The sequence below is a fragment of the Dermochelys coriacea genome, chromosome 1 (assembly GCF_009764565.3).
Source record: "Dermochelys coriacea isolate rDerCor1 chromosome 1, rDerCor1.pri.v4, whole genome shotgun sequence".
Taxonomy (NCBI): Eukaryota; Metazoa; Chordata; order Testudines; family Dermochelyidae; genus Dermochelys; species Dermochelys coriacea.
Genome location: NC_050068.2, coordinates 258,661,130 through 258,678,228, shown reverse-complemented (window position 1 = coordinate 258,678,228; position 17,099 = coordinate 258,661,130). Strand labels below are relative to the sequence as shown.

Below are 17,099 nucleotides of genomic sequence, written 5' to 3'. Positions count from 1 at the left end.
TACAAGCTGAGGAACTGGCATATTTGACTATCTGAGAACAATGCATGTGACTAATTATTTAAGGTTTAAAATGGCATATATGCAATTAAAGTGTCTATAATCCTAACATACCCGTGACAGATTAAGAGTAAGCTGGATCCCATTGGCAGCATTCTTGCCTTACAGGAAACAAGTAATGCATTCATTTGCAACTCTAAGCAGAGGTACTGCCCTGCTAGATGTCTCCCTGCAGAAGAGATGTTGAAACAAGTTTGCTGTTGTCCACTGCAGCTGGCTGCTGGCCAGATAGAAGTTGAGAGCCTATTACACTTTTTGGACAAATAAGAGTAGCTCAGTAACTTCACTGTTCTACCTTAGCCCATTTTGAGAAAGGTGTTAGTGTTGGATGCTATGTACAAGTGATCATGGAAGGGGCATATTTGCTGCCATAATTACTTTGCTACTTGTGGTAGATGTACCCTGTCACCACCACCAGCCTCATGTACCTGTGTCTGGGTCTTCCCCGCAGCCACTCATGCGGTGATGCACCCCCCCCGTGCTAGTCCATGAGATCTCTACCATTTCCTCCTTGAATCCCTCCAGACCCAGTTGTAGTTTGATGCCTACAAGAAAATGCCAACTAATAGCAGCTAGGAAGAGGACCAGAACAAATGCCTGATAAAATCTCCTCTCCCACTCATCCACTCTTACTAAATTGCCTGTCTTCTCAGAGTCTGACCAATTTGGGTCAGAAAGTGCAGCTTATATTTGGACAGGGCCTAGTACATAGTCAACATGTTTATAAGGCACAAAAATGAAGTCTAATTATTCCAGAACACTAATTAAACAAAAAAATAGTGAGAGAAACAAGCAAAGCCTGAATGCAAAGACCCTCTCAGCTGAAAAACTAACTAACAATTGGTATATATGGCACATGCTTTCTGATCACTCAAAGGCCTTCCCCTTACATTTGCTGCTTCCTCTCAGACATTCAGAGCTATTTAAAGATTGTCTGCAAGCAGAAAAAAATTGGGGCTGGCCCTTTTTTGCTTCATTAGCCCATTCAAATAATGCCCAAGATGTTTCTATAAAAAAAAAAAATGGCTTTTCTACTGGTTTTTCACATCAGAAATTTAGGTCTTGGCTAGGGGGATGCTCTGGTGATTGGAGAACTAGAGAAACTGACACAGGTCAAAATGTTGAGAAGAGATTTAATCAAAGTAAAACTGTCAATTGGTATTAGCAAAATCCCTCCCCCTACCCCTGTGAATGTTTAGGAGAGAGGAAGTCTCACTCCTAGCCCTTCCATTAAGGTTTGAGAGCTCACACCACACAGTCTGCAAGACCACCAGCTGAGTCTCCAGCAAAACCAGATCTGGTCAGAAGAGCAGATTTAACATTCCTGATATTTCTGAGGTAAAAATAAGCAGAATCCCCTTCCTTTAAAAACCCTCAACCAGCTGTCAGGCCTTTTTACCTCAAAGCAGCAAAAAAAAGATCAACTTTTTAACAAAGTCATTGGCAGCTCAGTTTAAATTCAAGAGGGGAATAGATGAAAGAATGGATTACCAATTTGGTTTGTAACCTCCTCCAGCCCCCGACTGTGTGACAGCTAGCATTCTCCCTGCCTGTCAATCAACCCAACAGTCTTCTGGGTTCACAGTGTCCATAGAGTTTTAGAAAGTGAGAAAGGGGTCTGTTCCCCATCCTTGTTACTCAGAGAGACTGAAAAAGAGAGCACACTGGTAGCAACTGCCCCCAGAATGCAACCATCTTCTCCCAAAAAGAAATTATATCTGGTACTGAAAACAAAGGCGAGATTTTAAATTGTTTATTAGATGATCTCAGTCCTTTGTTTGGTGGTATGATTGAGCGACCTGCTTAGCAAAGTAAGAAATGTCAGTGCCACAGGAGATTCCAGAAATGCAACAATCCTTAACTCCCCTCTCCCACAGCAGATAAAATAATTTTCCCTCCCCCTCCACATAGCTGGTCAGCCTGGTGACTGCATGAGCAGATGTTTCAGGGTCTCTGGCCCATCTTCTTCAGAGTTCGATTCAGCTGGAAGAAAAGAAGCAGCCTGTTACAGAGAGGGGAGTTCAGGAAAACCCTCACTGCTGGGGCTCTCAAGCGCACCTTCCCAAACACTCCCACACTCAACTGTGCAAATGCCCTGAGGCAGTAGTAAGCGTATTCCACAGTAAGGAGAAAAAAAATAGTAAAAACCTCCCCACCCCACAACTGGGGAGATCTAGGACAAGAGGGTATAAGTGTTTTCAGTAAATGATAGGGCAAGGAATGGGGTCACTTGCTTCTATTACAGGCAATTTACATTCTCTCTGCAGTGAGCACTTGGATACGATTGGTCCTGCAGTGGCCCCCGCTGGAAGAATGGGGCAGAGACAGTGTGTTCCTCCTTGCTGAGCATCCAGCAGCAAGAAAGGGCAGGGGCATCCTATAAAGCTGCTGGAGCAGGGTCCCAAGGCCTTCAGAAGGGTCCCAACTGCCCTAGATAGGATGGTGGCTGTAAGGAATTCCCACTGATGTTACTAATGGAAATCCTTTAGACTCATCTACAGACAAATGAGCCCCCACAAGGTGGCAGCAAAACATATCAGGATGGGGGAGGAGAACACATCACAGGTAGATACCCCAGGGAATAGCTTAAAGTTGTCTTCACCAGACAGAGCAGATTAACCCTACCCTCCCTGCTGGCACAACTAAATGTGTTAACCTAATCCCTCCCTGCTCCCATTTTGCAACCAGGACAGTGGTTATGCTGGGCCACAACAGAGAAGCACATCCTTCCCCCAAAGATCACCAGCTGGCTATTTAGAATACAGGCTTTGTTAGGTTCAAAGGGGGGTTCCTGCAATCCTTCCCGATGGCTTTGGTGAGTCACTGAATGGAAACATTCCAGCTGTTTGATCTGGTATCACAGAAGCACCTGTACTCAAACAAACAGACATCTCTCCCACTAGTCCTAGACCTTCCCCAGACTCCCCATCAGGGATTATGCAGAGTCCTCTGCCCTGGTTACCCAGAGCTCACCTCCTCAAATTTGTGGATCTGGCGGATGAAGAAGTCCCCATAGCGCCGAGCAACCTTTGTGTCTGCAATATGGATCATGTCCTGCCAAGAGAACATGGAGCAATCAGGAAAGGAGCAGAGTTAATTCTTGGGTATACAGCAGCCTTACTGGGGGAAAGGACCCACTGAGGCCTGAGATCATGAGTCAGCAGTGTGCCCTTGTTGCCAAGAAGGCCAATGGCATTTTGGGATGTATAAGTAGGGGCATAGCGAGCAGATCGAGGGACGTGATCGTTCCCCTCTATTCGACACTGGTGAGGCCTCATCTGGAGTACTGTGTCCAGTTTTGGGCCCCACACTACAGGAAGGATGTGGATAAATTGGAAAGAGTACAACGAAGGGCAACAAAAATGATTAGGGGTCTAGAGCACATGACTTATGAGGAGAGGCTGAGGGAGCTGGGATTGTTTAGTCTGCAGAAGAGAAGAATGAGGGGGGATTTGATAGCTGCTTTCAACTACCTGAAAGGGGGTTTCAAAGAGGATGGCTCTAGACTGTTCTCAATGGTAGCAGATGACAGAACGAGGAGTAATGGTCTCAAGTTGCAATGGGGGAGGTTTAGATTGGATATTAGGAAAAACTTTTTCACTAAGAGGGTGGTGAAACACTGGAATGCGTTACCTAGGGAGGTGTAGAATCTCCTTCCTTAGAGGTTTTTAAGGTCAGGCTTGACAAAGCCCTGGCTGGGATGATTTAACTGGGACTTGGTCCTGCTTTGAGCAGGGGGTTGGACTAGATGACCTTCTGGGGTCCCTTCCAACCCTGATATTCTATGATTCTATGATCAGTGTCAGAGACACCCCTCAGCTGCACTAGTCAACAGATAGAGCCCAGAATTAAGCCACAGCACTCTAAATTTTTCTTTTGGGGTAGGCTCTTGTTTACTCTTGCAAATGGAATCCAAGTCCACAATGTTTTAACTTCCTGTGGCCTTGTCTCCATTCAGCCCTGATTGACCAATTTGATGGCAGAGGCTCCCCATCCCAGCTCTTGCGCCTTTCAGGGTAGCTTTCCCCTGCAAGGTCTGGTTCACTCTCTGCCTCCCTCTCGCAGCAGCAAAGGAGCAGGGCTTCTGCTAATGCTTCTGCAACGCTAGGGAGTCAATGGCAGTTCCACTTGGTTTGGGTGGGTGGGGCAGGCAAAGCAAGAACCAGGCCTTGCAGAAAGACTACCTCAAGGTCCAAGAGGCTAGAAGCGGCAATCCTTTCTATCCACCAGGCTCCCTGACATGATTCGGGGGGGGGGGGGGGGGGGAAGAAGGGGGAGAGAAGAGAGACCTTCTCTGAAGAGCCAAGTGGCAATGTACCTGGAGGTCCTCACTAAGCAGGAAGGACTCTTTTCTCCTCCCTGTGCGCACCTACTGGCCTTGACCTTCTGGGACAGGCTGGAGTCTGATGTTTCTTTGGGTATAGATTTCCAGCAGAGCAGGCACTAGCTAAGAGCTGAGGGTGGGCAGTGCTAACGGCTTTAGCACTAAAGGCTTTAGCAGCAGCGTGGCCAAGCAAGACTCCCACATGGTGGGAAAATGAGATGGGCGGGGAGGTGCTGAAAGCTGACAATTCTAGACACTGCATTTAAATTGAAGTCTTGAGCTATTATTGAAACATTTCCTGCCCAGGATCAGCGACATGGAGAAGACTCCCCAGTTTGGGACAGAGAATTTGGGGCCTGTTTACTCAGGCCAATAGGTCTGATGCATTTCTAGTGGCACAGGCCTAAAGCTTGGTAAAGAGCCTGCCCAGACATGCTCCTGGCACTACCACTTCTCCATTAATGATGCTGTTCAACAGCAGGATTCTGGCTTCACAACAGCACTTTGAACCACATCTGGGGATGAGCTCCCAATTAAGAATATGAAATGAGGAGAGAAGGCATGTACCCCAGAGATTGAGATGAATTTCTGATCATGGTTTTTCACGCCTGAGGCAGAGGGAAGGAGAGAGACTGACCTTGTCAATGTAGAAGTCAACCTCGGAGGCTGACTGGAACTCCCCATCCAGGGCTGAGATGCCGCTGGTCCAGACCAGGTTCTTCATCTTGTGTTTGAAGACCAGCAGCTGGATGCGAAACTCCTGCTCCGTGAGGTCCAAGAAGCCAGCCAGCTTGGCCACAGGCATAGTAGTGTAGAGCTTCAGGAAGCTGCGGATGGTGGACAGCTGGGCCTGCTGCTGCACCTCATCTGCAAATACCTTCAGCTGCTGCAGGAAGGGCTCCTTGTGGTAGTTGGGATGCACATTGTCATAGTTGGGGACCACAGGGGAGAGGAATTTGGGGCAGGCATAGCTGAAGAGCTCCTCATACACCTGTGGGTCACCCTTCTGCATACGCAGCATCTTGTCCCCATATTTTTCCCTCAGCTGCAGGTGGATGCTCTCATCTATTCGCATGGGGTACATGGTGAGAGCAATGGCCAGAAGGGCGTGCATCTGCTCGTTCTGCTTGTTAATCTGAGATAGAGAAGACAGTCATTAGAAGCCATCCCTCCAATGTTATTTTACAGGTGCCCAGGAGAGAGCTCGGTGCCACACAGTACAGAGACATGCCCTTTCCCCAAAGCGTTTATAATTTGGGACACCATGTGGTGAGCGTGGGGTAAATAGGAGGGGAAGGCATGAGTTACAGAAATGCTGCTAATGCTCGCCTGGTTAATCAGTTTAGACACATGCATCTATTGGTAGTACAAAGATCTCCCTTTCAATACCTACCATTCACTTAGTTGTTGTATGCACTGTGGAAAAGCAGAGTCTAAAGGAGGGGGCTTGAAGGAGGAGTTGGTATTGGCTTGGCAGATCAGAATTGAGGTGTAGCAGGAGAAAGGGCACCTTGGAGATGTCATGGAAGAAGCAGATAACTAGGACAGCAAGCCTGGCACCAGTAGCAAAGCAGAGGGTGCAGGAATGATGTGATAAAAGGCAAGATCAGATACAGAAACGTAGGCAGAGTTGTAAAGGGCCTTGAAGGGGAGGACATATTTAAAAACTGATGGTGGGTGGAAGAGAGTTGGGGGCCAAGTTTAGATCAATACACAAGGACGACGATTTTAGCAGTCACATTCTGAATGCACATGGTGGGGGATGCGTGCATCACAGAGGCCAGGCAAGGAGGTGATTGCAGTAGCTGAAAGGTTAGTCAAACTGTGGGGAGGACAGGGTTAGCTGTTTGGCTACAAAGGAAAAGCCAAATCTTTGAAGTGTCATGGAATCAGAAACAGCAGTATCTGGACATGTGAGGAGCGAGAGGGAGGAGTCAAATGATCCATCAGGACACAGAACCTGGTGTTGTCAACAGTGAAAGAACAGGAGAGAAGAAATTAAGATGAAAGTGAGGTGCTTGGTTCTAACAGTCAGTGAGACATCCAAGAACTGAGACAGGCTGAAATGCAAGATTGGATGGAGAGACAGAGGTCATGGAATGGAGACACAGACTAATGAACTGTCAGCAAGAAGATGGCACTGAAAATATGTAAGTGGATACAGTTGCCCAGAAATAGGATGTAGAGGGACAAGGAGGGACCATGGTTCAAACCCTGTGGGACTGGGAAGGATAATGACTCACCCAAGGAGATGCTGAGAGAACATTAGCACACAAGCCAAGGGCAGACAGAAGGTTATGGAGGAAGTTATCAACAGTATCAATGGCAGCAGAAAGGTTTTAAGAGAAGGATAGTGCACTGCCCTCGCTCCCTTACCATTTCATACTTGTAGGTAGTCCTCTGGAACATGCTCTTTGTCCTCTGGATGTAAAGGAGAATGTTGGCAAAGACACGGATGGCATCCTGGTAACGCCGCATCATAAGGTATGCAAAGCCCACATAGTAATAGGTGGTGACCTGGCACTCTGGCACCCGGGAATACATGCTCTGGAGAGGGAGAGAGACACAAACATGTAAAGTTAGAAAAGACATCTCCCACAACAACCTTTAGCACCTCTTTCCTTCAGGGAGCCCATCTCCATCAGTCTCCAAACCAGTCCTACCACAGAGAAAGGAGAGGGTTGACCTGCTGCCCTCTGTGTTTCCTGTACAGGGAAGTGAGAAAGCTATCATAGAAGACAGACTGGATGATCTAACGGATCATTTCCATCTCCCTGGCAATGGAGGATGGTTGCCAACACTATGTTCATCTCTTCTTGTCCAGGCTAGTGTTTAAAAGTTCTCTCCTTCCCATGACAGATTATTACAGGCTAACAGACACCACTGTTGGGTATTCTCTCCCCCATCCCAGTATTCAGCCTAAAATTTATCTTCATTTCATCCCATACATGCTAGTTTTACCTGCGTCTCACACTAAACACATCCCATGCCTTCCCACCAGTAAAAGGCCTCGGGATCAGTAGATAGAATTCCATACATTGCAGGGTGTTTGCAGTCCCACCACAGAAAGCTGTTTAAGTAGCCCATTCCACACCCGCAGTACAAGCACACAGATGGATAACATGCAGAGCTCCAGACCAGTCCAGTGACCACTCTGATGGAGCAGCTAGACTGCATCAATCACAATTATCACAGGGGGTGCATGGTCCTAGAATAAGCATTAGATATGTGGGATAGAATGGTTGGTACCAGCAGGGCTGGGGATAAGGGAAGCACCAGCTAACCGAGATAGGACCAGGGTGCCATACTGTTAAAGGACACTATTTAGCCCAGCTAACTAGCACAGCAACATCACTCTAGCATATGATGCTTCAATCAACATTCCCCTCAGCATGGAATCGCACCCAGTACCCCAGAAAGCACACCCCCAGGAACATGTATACATGCTAGAAGAGCCACAACAGCAATCGGATCAGCTATGTATGTAGGATTTGCATTAAGTGTTACATTATACTGTGATTACAGCCCCATGTGAGGGTGGAAGTTGACACCCCCACCTGATATTCAGAGCAGGAATGAATAGCTCCATAGTTGGGCAGTTCATTGTGATGATCAGGGGCCCCACACCTTTAGATAGCATTTGCTGCCCTTTCAAATAAAGGCACTTTAAACCCAGAAGGGAGCATTTAAGAGCTGTGGCTTATTACCTTCTTGTTGAGCTCAATGTTCTCCAGAACCTTGATGGCTTGGTAGTAATCCCCCAGCAGTGAATGGAGGCGCAGTAGCCCCACAAGACTGAAGTAGCCCAACATTTTATAGAGGGAGTGACGACCGTACTCTCCAGCCACGCTCTCAGGATCACCTGGAAAGAGAGAAAGTGTGACGCTTCCTACAGGGGGAAAATGGACTCTCCCCCCACAACTCAACTACCTCGGCCCCCTGGACATCAGAGGGGTGGGTAAGTCAGGAGATCCAGCCTTCAGCACTCCTCCCAAACCGTTTCCCAATCAACCTCAAATAATTATCCCTTCCCATGGTAACACTTGCCAGAATTAAGGCTTTAGTTCAACTGCCAATTAAACCAATAGAAAGTCAAAGGGCATTAAACAAGGATTTGTCCCAATCTTTAAAACGTTGCAATCTCATCCATGCAGCAAAGAACAGCACTCTAATGGTAGATCTGCATTCTCAGAGCTTTACTTGGGGCACAGACAGCTCAACTTGAAAAGCCCCGACAGCAACTACTCATTGCCTGCTTTTACCTATTTTTAAAGTGAGTTTGGGTGCAGGTGAGAAGTGCAGGACCGACAGCGTTGGAGTTTGAAGCCTTCTCTCCTCAGCACAGAAAACAGCAGTATAAGCATACACCAACCTATCACATGCATTTGGACGAGAAGGGAGTTATATCTCAGGCCCACTCAATCATAGGCCTCCAAGCTGAGGCTGCCAACAAGGGGGCCAATTACTGTCACTTGTAATGGATTGGGTTTTTGGTAAATACAATTGAGACACCTCAGCTCATTTCGTTGAACAGTCCCCAGTCACTTCCACCCCAGACTAGAACCAGTAACTTCAAGGAGAAAGACTTTACATCCCATTTCTAATCTCCCTTTCCCTTTGATCGCTCCTCTTGGCCAGGACAGCATACTTAGGAACCCTGACCCCTCACCTCCACTGGTGTAGACCTCTAGCTGACGGTTGATGTTGGACTTGTCCACCAGGGAGTGCAGCACATTGAGGACACTGTGGACATTCCAAATCTTGGGGTTTGACCGAAGGAAATCAATTTCTTCTTCAGACTTCTTGGCTGTTTTGCAGCGGTACTGGCTGAACGACTGGAACTATGGGACAAGCAGATAAGAAGCTAGCACAGAAATGCTCATCTAAACACCAGCTCTATAGTTCTATCATATGGCTGAAGTACAGGAAGCCACAGGTCCCAACAGCAACTTTATCAGAGTTATTACTTGGCAGGTAAAGAGGACAAATTATACAAACGTAACGCACCTAGGGCAGGACTAATGTGACGCAGATACTCAGCATGAGGGAAAATCTACAAAGCAGCATCACCAAGGACCCAAGGGGTGGGTGAAGGACTGACAATTAGACATGACTGAAGTGGCAGCAAGGAAGTGGCTCACATGCACACAGAGGCATCGTATCACACAGCAAGGAGATGACAGTCCATCTCCATATGCACTTGACAAGATAACACCTAGAATAGTGTGATCAGTGCCAGACATCTTCACACCAAGACATCAAACAGAAGGGAATTCAAAAGAGAAAAGTAATTTAAGGTCTGGGAGGGTGGACTGATGGAAGGGGAAAATAAGGGATATTTCAGCTGGTATCAGGAAATGTTTCCCGACAGCAAGATTTCAGACTGTGGACTAGTTATATGCTCTGTATGTTTGGACTTGGAGATTATTCCAAATAGAAGCGGTACAGGCACCATCAAATGAGAAATTTGAAGATGGAAAAAATACAATATATAGAAAACAATCCTGCACTGGTCAGCTAGGGTGGACAAACATTCTAATAAGTTATTTGCATCTCTAGATGATTTTAGCCAGGCAGCTTCCCATCATTTAGATGTGGGAGAGTTGGGGACAGGGAAGATGCACTTTACAGAAACAGGCCAGGATGCAGGAACTTGAAATGGAAATATGGGTAAAATGCCACAGTTCCCCAAATATCCTCCAATAACATGAAGGAATTGTTATAATTTGAGAAAAGGTTAACGTCTTTACTTCCTATGGACCTCAAATCCGAGTACTCCCTTGGATACTCTCCATATGGGGAGATGTCAGCTACAGGAATCACATGGGATGGAAGGGGTAATGATGGAGAACTGAACAGCCTCAAGCACCTATGCTACCAGAAGCCCCAGCAACAGGCCATGTACCTGGTAGATGAATTCATCAATGATATCCCACAGCCACTGGTTGGGTAGTTCCAGAGGAGCAGGGCCATCAGCATCTGTAGGAGAAAAACACAAGCTATCACCCACAATCAAGGGGTAGGATGACAATGACATGAAGCTGTAGGGGAAAATATAGGCATCACTGTAACCTTCCCCTTCAAGGGTGGAGACAGAGCAGAATTTGCCCATTGAGCGAGGTCCCCAACAGAGAGATGATGCAATAGCTCTGGTTGCATCCACTGCCTCCTCATTTGAGGAAAACACAGCAAGGGCTTCTTGATTTAAAAGACCAGCTTTTCAAGTCTAATTACTAAATACTCTACAGCAGTACTTCTCAACTGGTGGGTTCTGACCCCCACAAGGGAGACGGGACAATCAGGGGGTTTGAGGCACTGAAAACTTAATACAATCTAAATCAAAGAAAATCTCACTCCCCCCTTTCCTCCCACCTGACTATTCCCCTTCAAGGTCGCTATCAGCCTCTCTAACCACAATTGGATAAACAGGCATAGCATCGTTATTGATACATTTACTATAGAATAATAAGTGCAAGGGGATCACAAAAATGTGTGACTTCGAATAATGGGTCTCCAACCTGAAAAGGTACAGAAACATCTCTCTCTCCCCATTTGCTCAAATCTCCACTCACTCCCCCACCCCCACCCCAGTGCAAAAGGAGAAGACACCTCCAATAGCTCACCTACCATTTGCAGACCTAAAGAAGGCTGATTCTCTCCTTTTGCTCAGAGCAGTTCAGATTAGTGGAGGGATTTGGAATTGGTGTGTTTTCAGATGGATGAATGTGAAGGGCTATCAATTCAACAATTTCTTTCCTTGGGTAAGACCATGGGATTCTTTCCTCTATAATTCATAAACAAGCATGCTTCTGTTCTCCCCCCCGCCCCACCCAGAAATTCACACACCAGTAAGTGGATCATAGTGACTCACTCAGAATGTAGTTGAAGAGATTGCAGTAGTTGTAATAAGACTCAAATCTCTGCTCCAGAGAGGGGCCACCCTGTAATGAATAGGGAAGAGAGTGGGGAAGTCAGTATAGTCTTCTTAGCTTCAGTTATCTGCTAACTGCGGAGGGCCTCTCAAGCGTGGCAGGAACAGGTTCAGGGCTATCATCATGCCTTTTGTGCAGCCACACTCTAGAGTAGCTGACACTCTTTCACTGACAATAGAGCTGCCAAAGTCTTTATAATCAACCAGGCCAATCATCATCATCATCATACACCCCCCCACCACGACCATGAGTGCACACTATTGTTATAAAGTAGAATCAGTCCGACTGTCCATGTGCAATGAACTTCTTCCAGAGGTCCTGCTGCTTTCCCAAACTAAACATCTCACAAATCGAACTTCTCCCCTTTCCTCCTATCACCACACAGACCGGGGGGGCCAACCTGAGCCTGAGAAGGAGCCAGAATTTACCAATGTACATTGCCAAAGAGCCACAGTGATATATCAGCAGCTGCCCCCCCCATTAGCTCCCCCCCCACTCATCAGCAGCCCCACTGATCAGCGCTTACCCCTCCCTCCCCACACCTCCCAATCAGCTGTTTCATGGCATGCACAAGGCTCGGGAGGGGCGAGGGGGGGGGGGGGAAAGAGAGGAGCGAGAGCACTGCAGGCACAGGGGAGGGCCTGTGACAGATCCAGGGGTTGAGCAGTGACCACACATTGGAAAGCTGATGCCTGTAGCTCCAGCCCCAGAGTCGGTGCCTACACAAGGAGCTGCATATTAACTTCTGAAGAGTTGCATGTGGCTCCAGAGCCACAAGTTGGCCACCCCAACCCAGACTCAAGATCTTCAGATTATCTTAAAGAGCTCTCTGTCCTCCTTCCTTCACATGCAGGCTCTGACAAATCCTGTCAATTCTTCCTCTTCACAGTAGTTCAAGTGTTTCATTATTGACCACTTTATAAAATGAGCAAGCGTGTCAGGGAAGCACCCCCTTCCCGACACCCCAATCCCTCAGTATTTCATTTTTAAGAACTCCACAGGCCAGTTTGAGAATCACTGTGCTACAACACCTGTAAAATCTACTCCCCTGCCCAATCTATTCCTACTAGTAAATCCCTGGATCACATCTCACGCTAATGCAACATCTTTCCTAATCTCCCTGCTTCTCCCCTCCCTAAATCTACTCAAACAGTGCAGCTAGATCTTCTCCCTCTTCCACACCCTCTGAACCATAAACTGAACATCTTCCTATTCTGGCATTCATTTCAAGTTTCTCATCCTCCCTTTCAAGTCTCTAATTAGCTTCATTCCTGCCTATGTCTCAGCTCTCTCCTTCCTCCTGTTTCCACTCCTTGAACCATTTACTCTGCCCAATCTTCCCTCTCCACAAGGGATTCAGAACCCTTTTTCACACTACACCTCTCTGTGCTGGTAGGCTGCAAATTCTTGCACATCAGTCTCATTTTCACTCTAGCACTCCACCACCAGTCTCCACTCCACTGCTTCCTACACCCATCTGACCACTATAAAAGTTAAATAAAAAGCCACAAAACAAGTTATGCTTCTCTTGGAATTACAGCTCTGTCAAGGAGAGATTCCAATTGTTTTCTGTTGTCTCTTCTTTCCTTAATTCACCCACCACAATAATCAAATGGCATTTGTAGTTATTTTTTATTTGTATGACCATAGCACCTAGAAGCCCCAGTCATGGCCAGGGCCTCAATGTGCTAGGTGCTGCACAAACAGAACAAAAAGACTGCCACTGCCCCTGCCCCAAGGAGGCATTACCTAATTTATACCATAGACTTCTCAAAGACCTTGCCTTCTTATGTGAAGAAATTATTATGGACTTTGTGCTAGTAATCACTAGCAAGAAATAGAGTCAGATTACGAGCCTTGGCAGTGGATGGAAGATCAAGTGTTAAAATGTCAGAACTCAAACGAGGCATTACCAACCATAAGCCTGTGCAAGTTTCTCAAGATCCAATCAGGACCTCATGGCAGCACATCAGAAGCGTGAACAGATTTGTTCTGCAGGAGTTATCTGAATCACAGACAATGTGGTCCAGAGGGAGGAAAGGGCAAGTTTTACAGAACAGCCATAGGGAAGCCTGAATGTAATTAGCAGGACCACATAGGCAAATACTCACACTGACTTTGGCGTAGATGTGTCTGTAGTAGAGCTCCTTGTACAGAATCAGGAAGACAGCATCTGGAAGAGATGGCCGAACTAGACATTAGCAAGACATTTTGCCAAGTGGTCAACATAGCCAGACGTTTCAGGTACACTGGGAGTCTTATCCCTGCTGCAATAAGGGAAAGGGGATCAAGAGGGCCCCCCATGGCGTTTGAGTAGGGAAAACATTTAAGAACTTGTTTCCCAACCTTGGGAACACTGGACAGAGGAAAGGAGCAGAGAGCATAGGGAAAGCTGCATGGCTTTGGATCCACTCCCATTGCCAATGATAGATGTGCCATTGTGGATAAAGCAGCGGACAATTCTTTGAAGCCCACTTTGCCATCATTCTTCTTTGGCAGTTCCTGAAACAGGGGCCACAGGAACAGCGTTCAGATTGGGAAGCTCTCACCACAGAATTCAGCTCCAAAGCACATGTCTCAGCCCTACCAAACACCAGCAACAGCCAACCTTCATCTTGAGGAAAAATAAAATCTGGTGTGTCGGGAGGGAAGGGGACAAAGAACAAAATAAGAGGAAAAAAGAAGAGACAGAAGGGGAGAGAAAACAGACAGAAGCAGCAAAGACAGCATCTGTGCCAGGGCACAATGTGAAGATGTATTGGGAGCCCAGCTGCCAAATCAGCAGGGGCGGCATCAACAGAAAAAAATGAGATTGCTTTCTTTGCATAGGAGATACTTACAGCTCCCTTGACATTTTACCACATTTATAGCAATTCCACTTCTCAATATGATGCTTAGAAAGCTTGCTTCTGAACTGAGTGGATTCTCAGCCACAGAGTGGGGAAGGAGAAAAATGGAAAAAGTGCTGGACAAAATCCAGTGTCTGCCTGACCAGAAGGATCAGACTGCACTCCTCCCATACAATTCTTGCTCAGATAGCCAGAAGGACTACTCCTAGGGGAGAAAGTTTGATCTTCAGATCTCTTTCAGTTCTTGGCCTGTCTGCTCTCAGAGTGCCAAAGGGGTCAGTTACAACTAATGGGTAGATGTGTAACAGGAAGGAACAGGACAGAGACATCAGCTGGTCTCTTTCCAAAGTAAAGCAGTTTGCTTCTCTTTCCTCCAAAAAAACAAAATACCTACCATTTCCAACCTGTGGTGCAATTGCCTCTGCCTCTGGCCAGGGGGTATTCTTAAAGAACCTTTCAGTCAGTTTGGTCCAGCTGTGAAAAAACGCATGCAGAGGGGATTACAAATTAAACCATTCATCAGTGAAAGAGGGATGGAGTTAAAGATTTCCAATCCTGAAGACATGCCTTGTTAGATCAAAGCTATTTCCACACACAGGTTTCTAAAGGAGTCTATTATACATGAGAGAGACCAGTTCAACAGATCTGGAAACTGAAGTTCTCTTTTATCTTGAACACAGAGAAGTAATGCAAGCTTGTCTCACACACCACCTGTGCCAGTGTGACTTAGTCATAAGCTGGAGGGACAATCTCTAGAAAAGTTAGGCACTCCATGGCCTCTTTGACCCTTGGCACGTGTTGATGTTATCAGCAAGTGAGCTAGTAAGCACCAATGAGGGTACTTTTTTGTGATATGCACATTAGAAACTGGATTGAGACTTATTTGATATGAATTTCAATCACTACTAACCTGGGTTTGAGACAAACCAGTTTTCTAGAAGTGAAAGGATCTCTTCCTTCTCAGACATCCAAATCTACCCCCAGTCCACATTTTAAATAAAGTCCAAATTTGGATCAAAGCAACTGACTGGAGCGCCCTTTAATAAAAAAACAACAACAAAACCCCACAGGACCAGTTACAACAGCAATTTCCACCTTAGGAGGGATAGCTTTGTACCTGTTTTCATAGATATCTTGGATCTCATACACCTTCTGATCAATGACATCACTGGAGACACGGCTAGCCTGAAGCTCATACACTTTCTGGTCAATCAGATCCGAAACAGTTTTATGAAAATACTGGATGAAGTTTTTGATCACTTCAGGGATCACCTGGTAGGTCTGTTGCTCATATTGGCGTTCATAGGCTAGATCCTGTTTGGGGTCTCCTGTGGAAGAAAAGAGCAGTGATGCAGCACATGATTTAGGAGCATCGTTCTGCTCCTAGAGATGCCCAGAGACAGCACAACCAGGCTGTATCTGGGATCCAAACCAGCTGGCCACAAGTTGAGATGAAGACACCTCCAATACCAAGACAGCAAAATAGAGTTGAGTAACATTTCAGGAAGTGTCTTGCTTGGTCAGAGTCCTTCCCTGGGAATTCCCACCTCTTACAGCAGTGGTTCTCAACCAGGGGTCTTCCAGGAGGTACAACAACTCATCTAGATATTTGCCTAATTTTACAACAGGCTACATAAAAAGCACTACCAAAGTCAGTACAAACTAAAATTTCATACAATGACTTGATTATACTGCTGCATATACTATACGCTGAAATGCAAGTACAATATTTATATTCCAATTGATTATTTTATATTTGTATGGTAAAAACAAGACAGTGAGCAATTTTTCAGCAATAATATGCTGTGACGCTTCTGTATGTTTAGTCTGATTTTGTAGGCAAGTAGTTTTTACATGAGGTCCAACTGGGGGGAACGCGAGACAAATCAGACTCCTGAAAGGGGGAGAGATAGTCTGGAAAGGTTGAGAGCCACTGACTTAGAGCCATGCCATGTCTCTGACCAACTACTCACACAGAAAAGTGCAGGGAAACCACTAAGGGGAGGGTAGAGTGGTCAGGGATGAGATTGCCCCCGCCACCCCGTTGGAGAGTCACATGAATGTCCCCCATGTGCCAGTTCTAGCTCAGGGTCACGCGGGCGGTAAGGGACTCCTGGTGCGTGGAGGGGCGGCGGGGGGGGGGAGGAACTAGGGCACCCCCCTGCGAGGGCAGGGGCAGGGCAATGCGCGGGCACCCTGGCTCGGCCGGGCAGCAGGACTCACCTGTGTGCATGTCATAGTCACCCTGGTACGTGTAGGTGTCCTGCGGGGCGAACGAGACAGAGAAGGGGGGCGTCACCACGGGGAGCTCAGACCCACAACGGACCCTCTTTCCCCCCCCCCGGGCGGGCCCGGGCCTCCCCCCGCGGGCCCGGGTCAGGAGGGGAAGCCAGGCCCTTTCCCGCCCCGCCCCGGGGGGGGGGGGCAAGCCCTTCCCCGAGCCCCTCAGCCAGATTCTGGCCGTGAGTCAGGCGCCCCCCCCGCCCGGCCTCTCCGCGCTGCCACGCGGGCTCCCTGGAGCCGCGGCTGGCCGGGTACCTCGGTGTCGTAGTCCTCGGCCGGGTAGGCCATGGCGCGAGCGGCCGGGGGGGGGGGGGGGGGGGTCGGCACGCGGCGGTGACGGCGGCACGGCAGGAAAAAGGCACGCGGCCGCTTTCCGCAGAGACCCGGAAGAGGCGGGGCGGCGCTTAGGCAGCGCTCGGGAGGGGGCGGGCTTAGGGCGTGGCCAGAGAGCGTTCCGCCTGAGCCTCGGGGGCGGGGTTCTGACGGGGCGGCCGGGGGAGTAGCTGGGGGTGACGAGGCAGGTGGGGGTCGCCCCTCCCCCCCCCCGTTGCTCTTTCCAAACCCAAATAAAGCCTTATTTACTCCTCCGGCAGCGCCCCTTCTCGGATTGACGGCGGGTTTGGACGGCCTAGATCTTTCATTGGGTGAAATACC

The 17,099-nt window shown here is 47.7% G+C and overlaps 1 protein-coding gene across 2 annotated transcripts; it reads right to left on the bottom strand.

Moving 5' to 3' along the window:
* Positions 1-1,795: 1,795 nt before the first annotated feature.
* Positions 1,796-16,967, bottom strand: EIF3L (eukaryotic translation initiation factor 3 subunit L). Of its 2 annotated transcripts, XM_038381342.2 has the most exons (13): positions 16,701-16,967; positions 16,386-16,425; positions 15,280-15,490; positions 14,557-14,636; positions 13,425-13,486; positions 11,253-11,322; positions 10,287-10,360; positions 9,051-9,222; positions 8,089-8,243; positions 6,758-6,928; positions 5,019-5,516; positions 3,031-3,111; positions 1,796-2,040 (listed from the first exon to the last, which is right to left on the bottom strand). In XM_038381342.2, exons 1-13 carry the CDS (start codon positions 16,731-16,733, stop codon positions 2,002-2,004), a joined length of 1,686 nt encoding a protein of 561 aa, XP_038237270.1. In that variant the 5' UTR covers positions 16,734-16,967; the 3' UTR covers positions 1,796-2,001. The 2 variants fall into 2 exon arrangements, with proteins under 2 accessions (XP_038237270.1, XP_038237279.1); XM_038381351.2 differs by lacking the exons at positions 14,557-14,636; positions 16,386-16,425; positions 16,701-16,967 and having other exon boundaries at positions 15,280-15,358.
* Between the last annotated feature and the right edge of the window lie 132 nt (positions 16,968-17,099).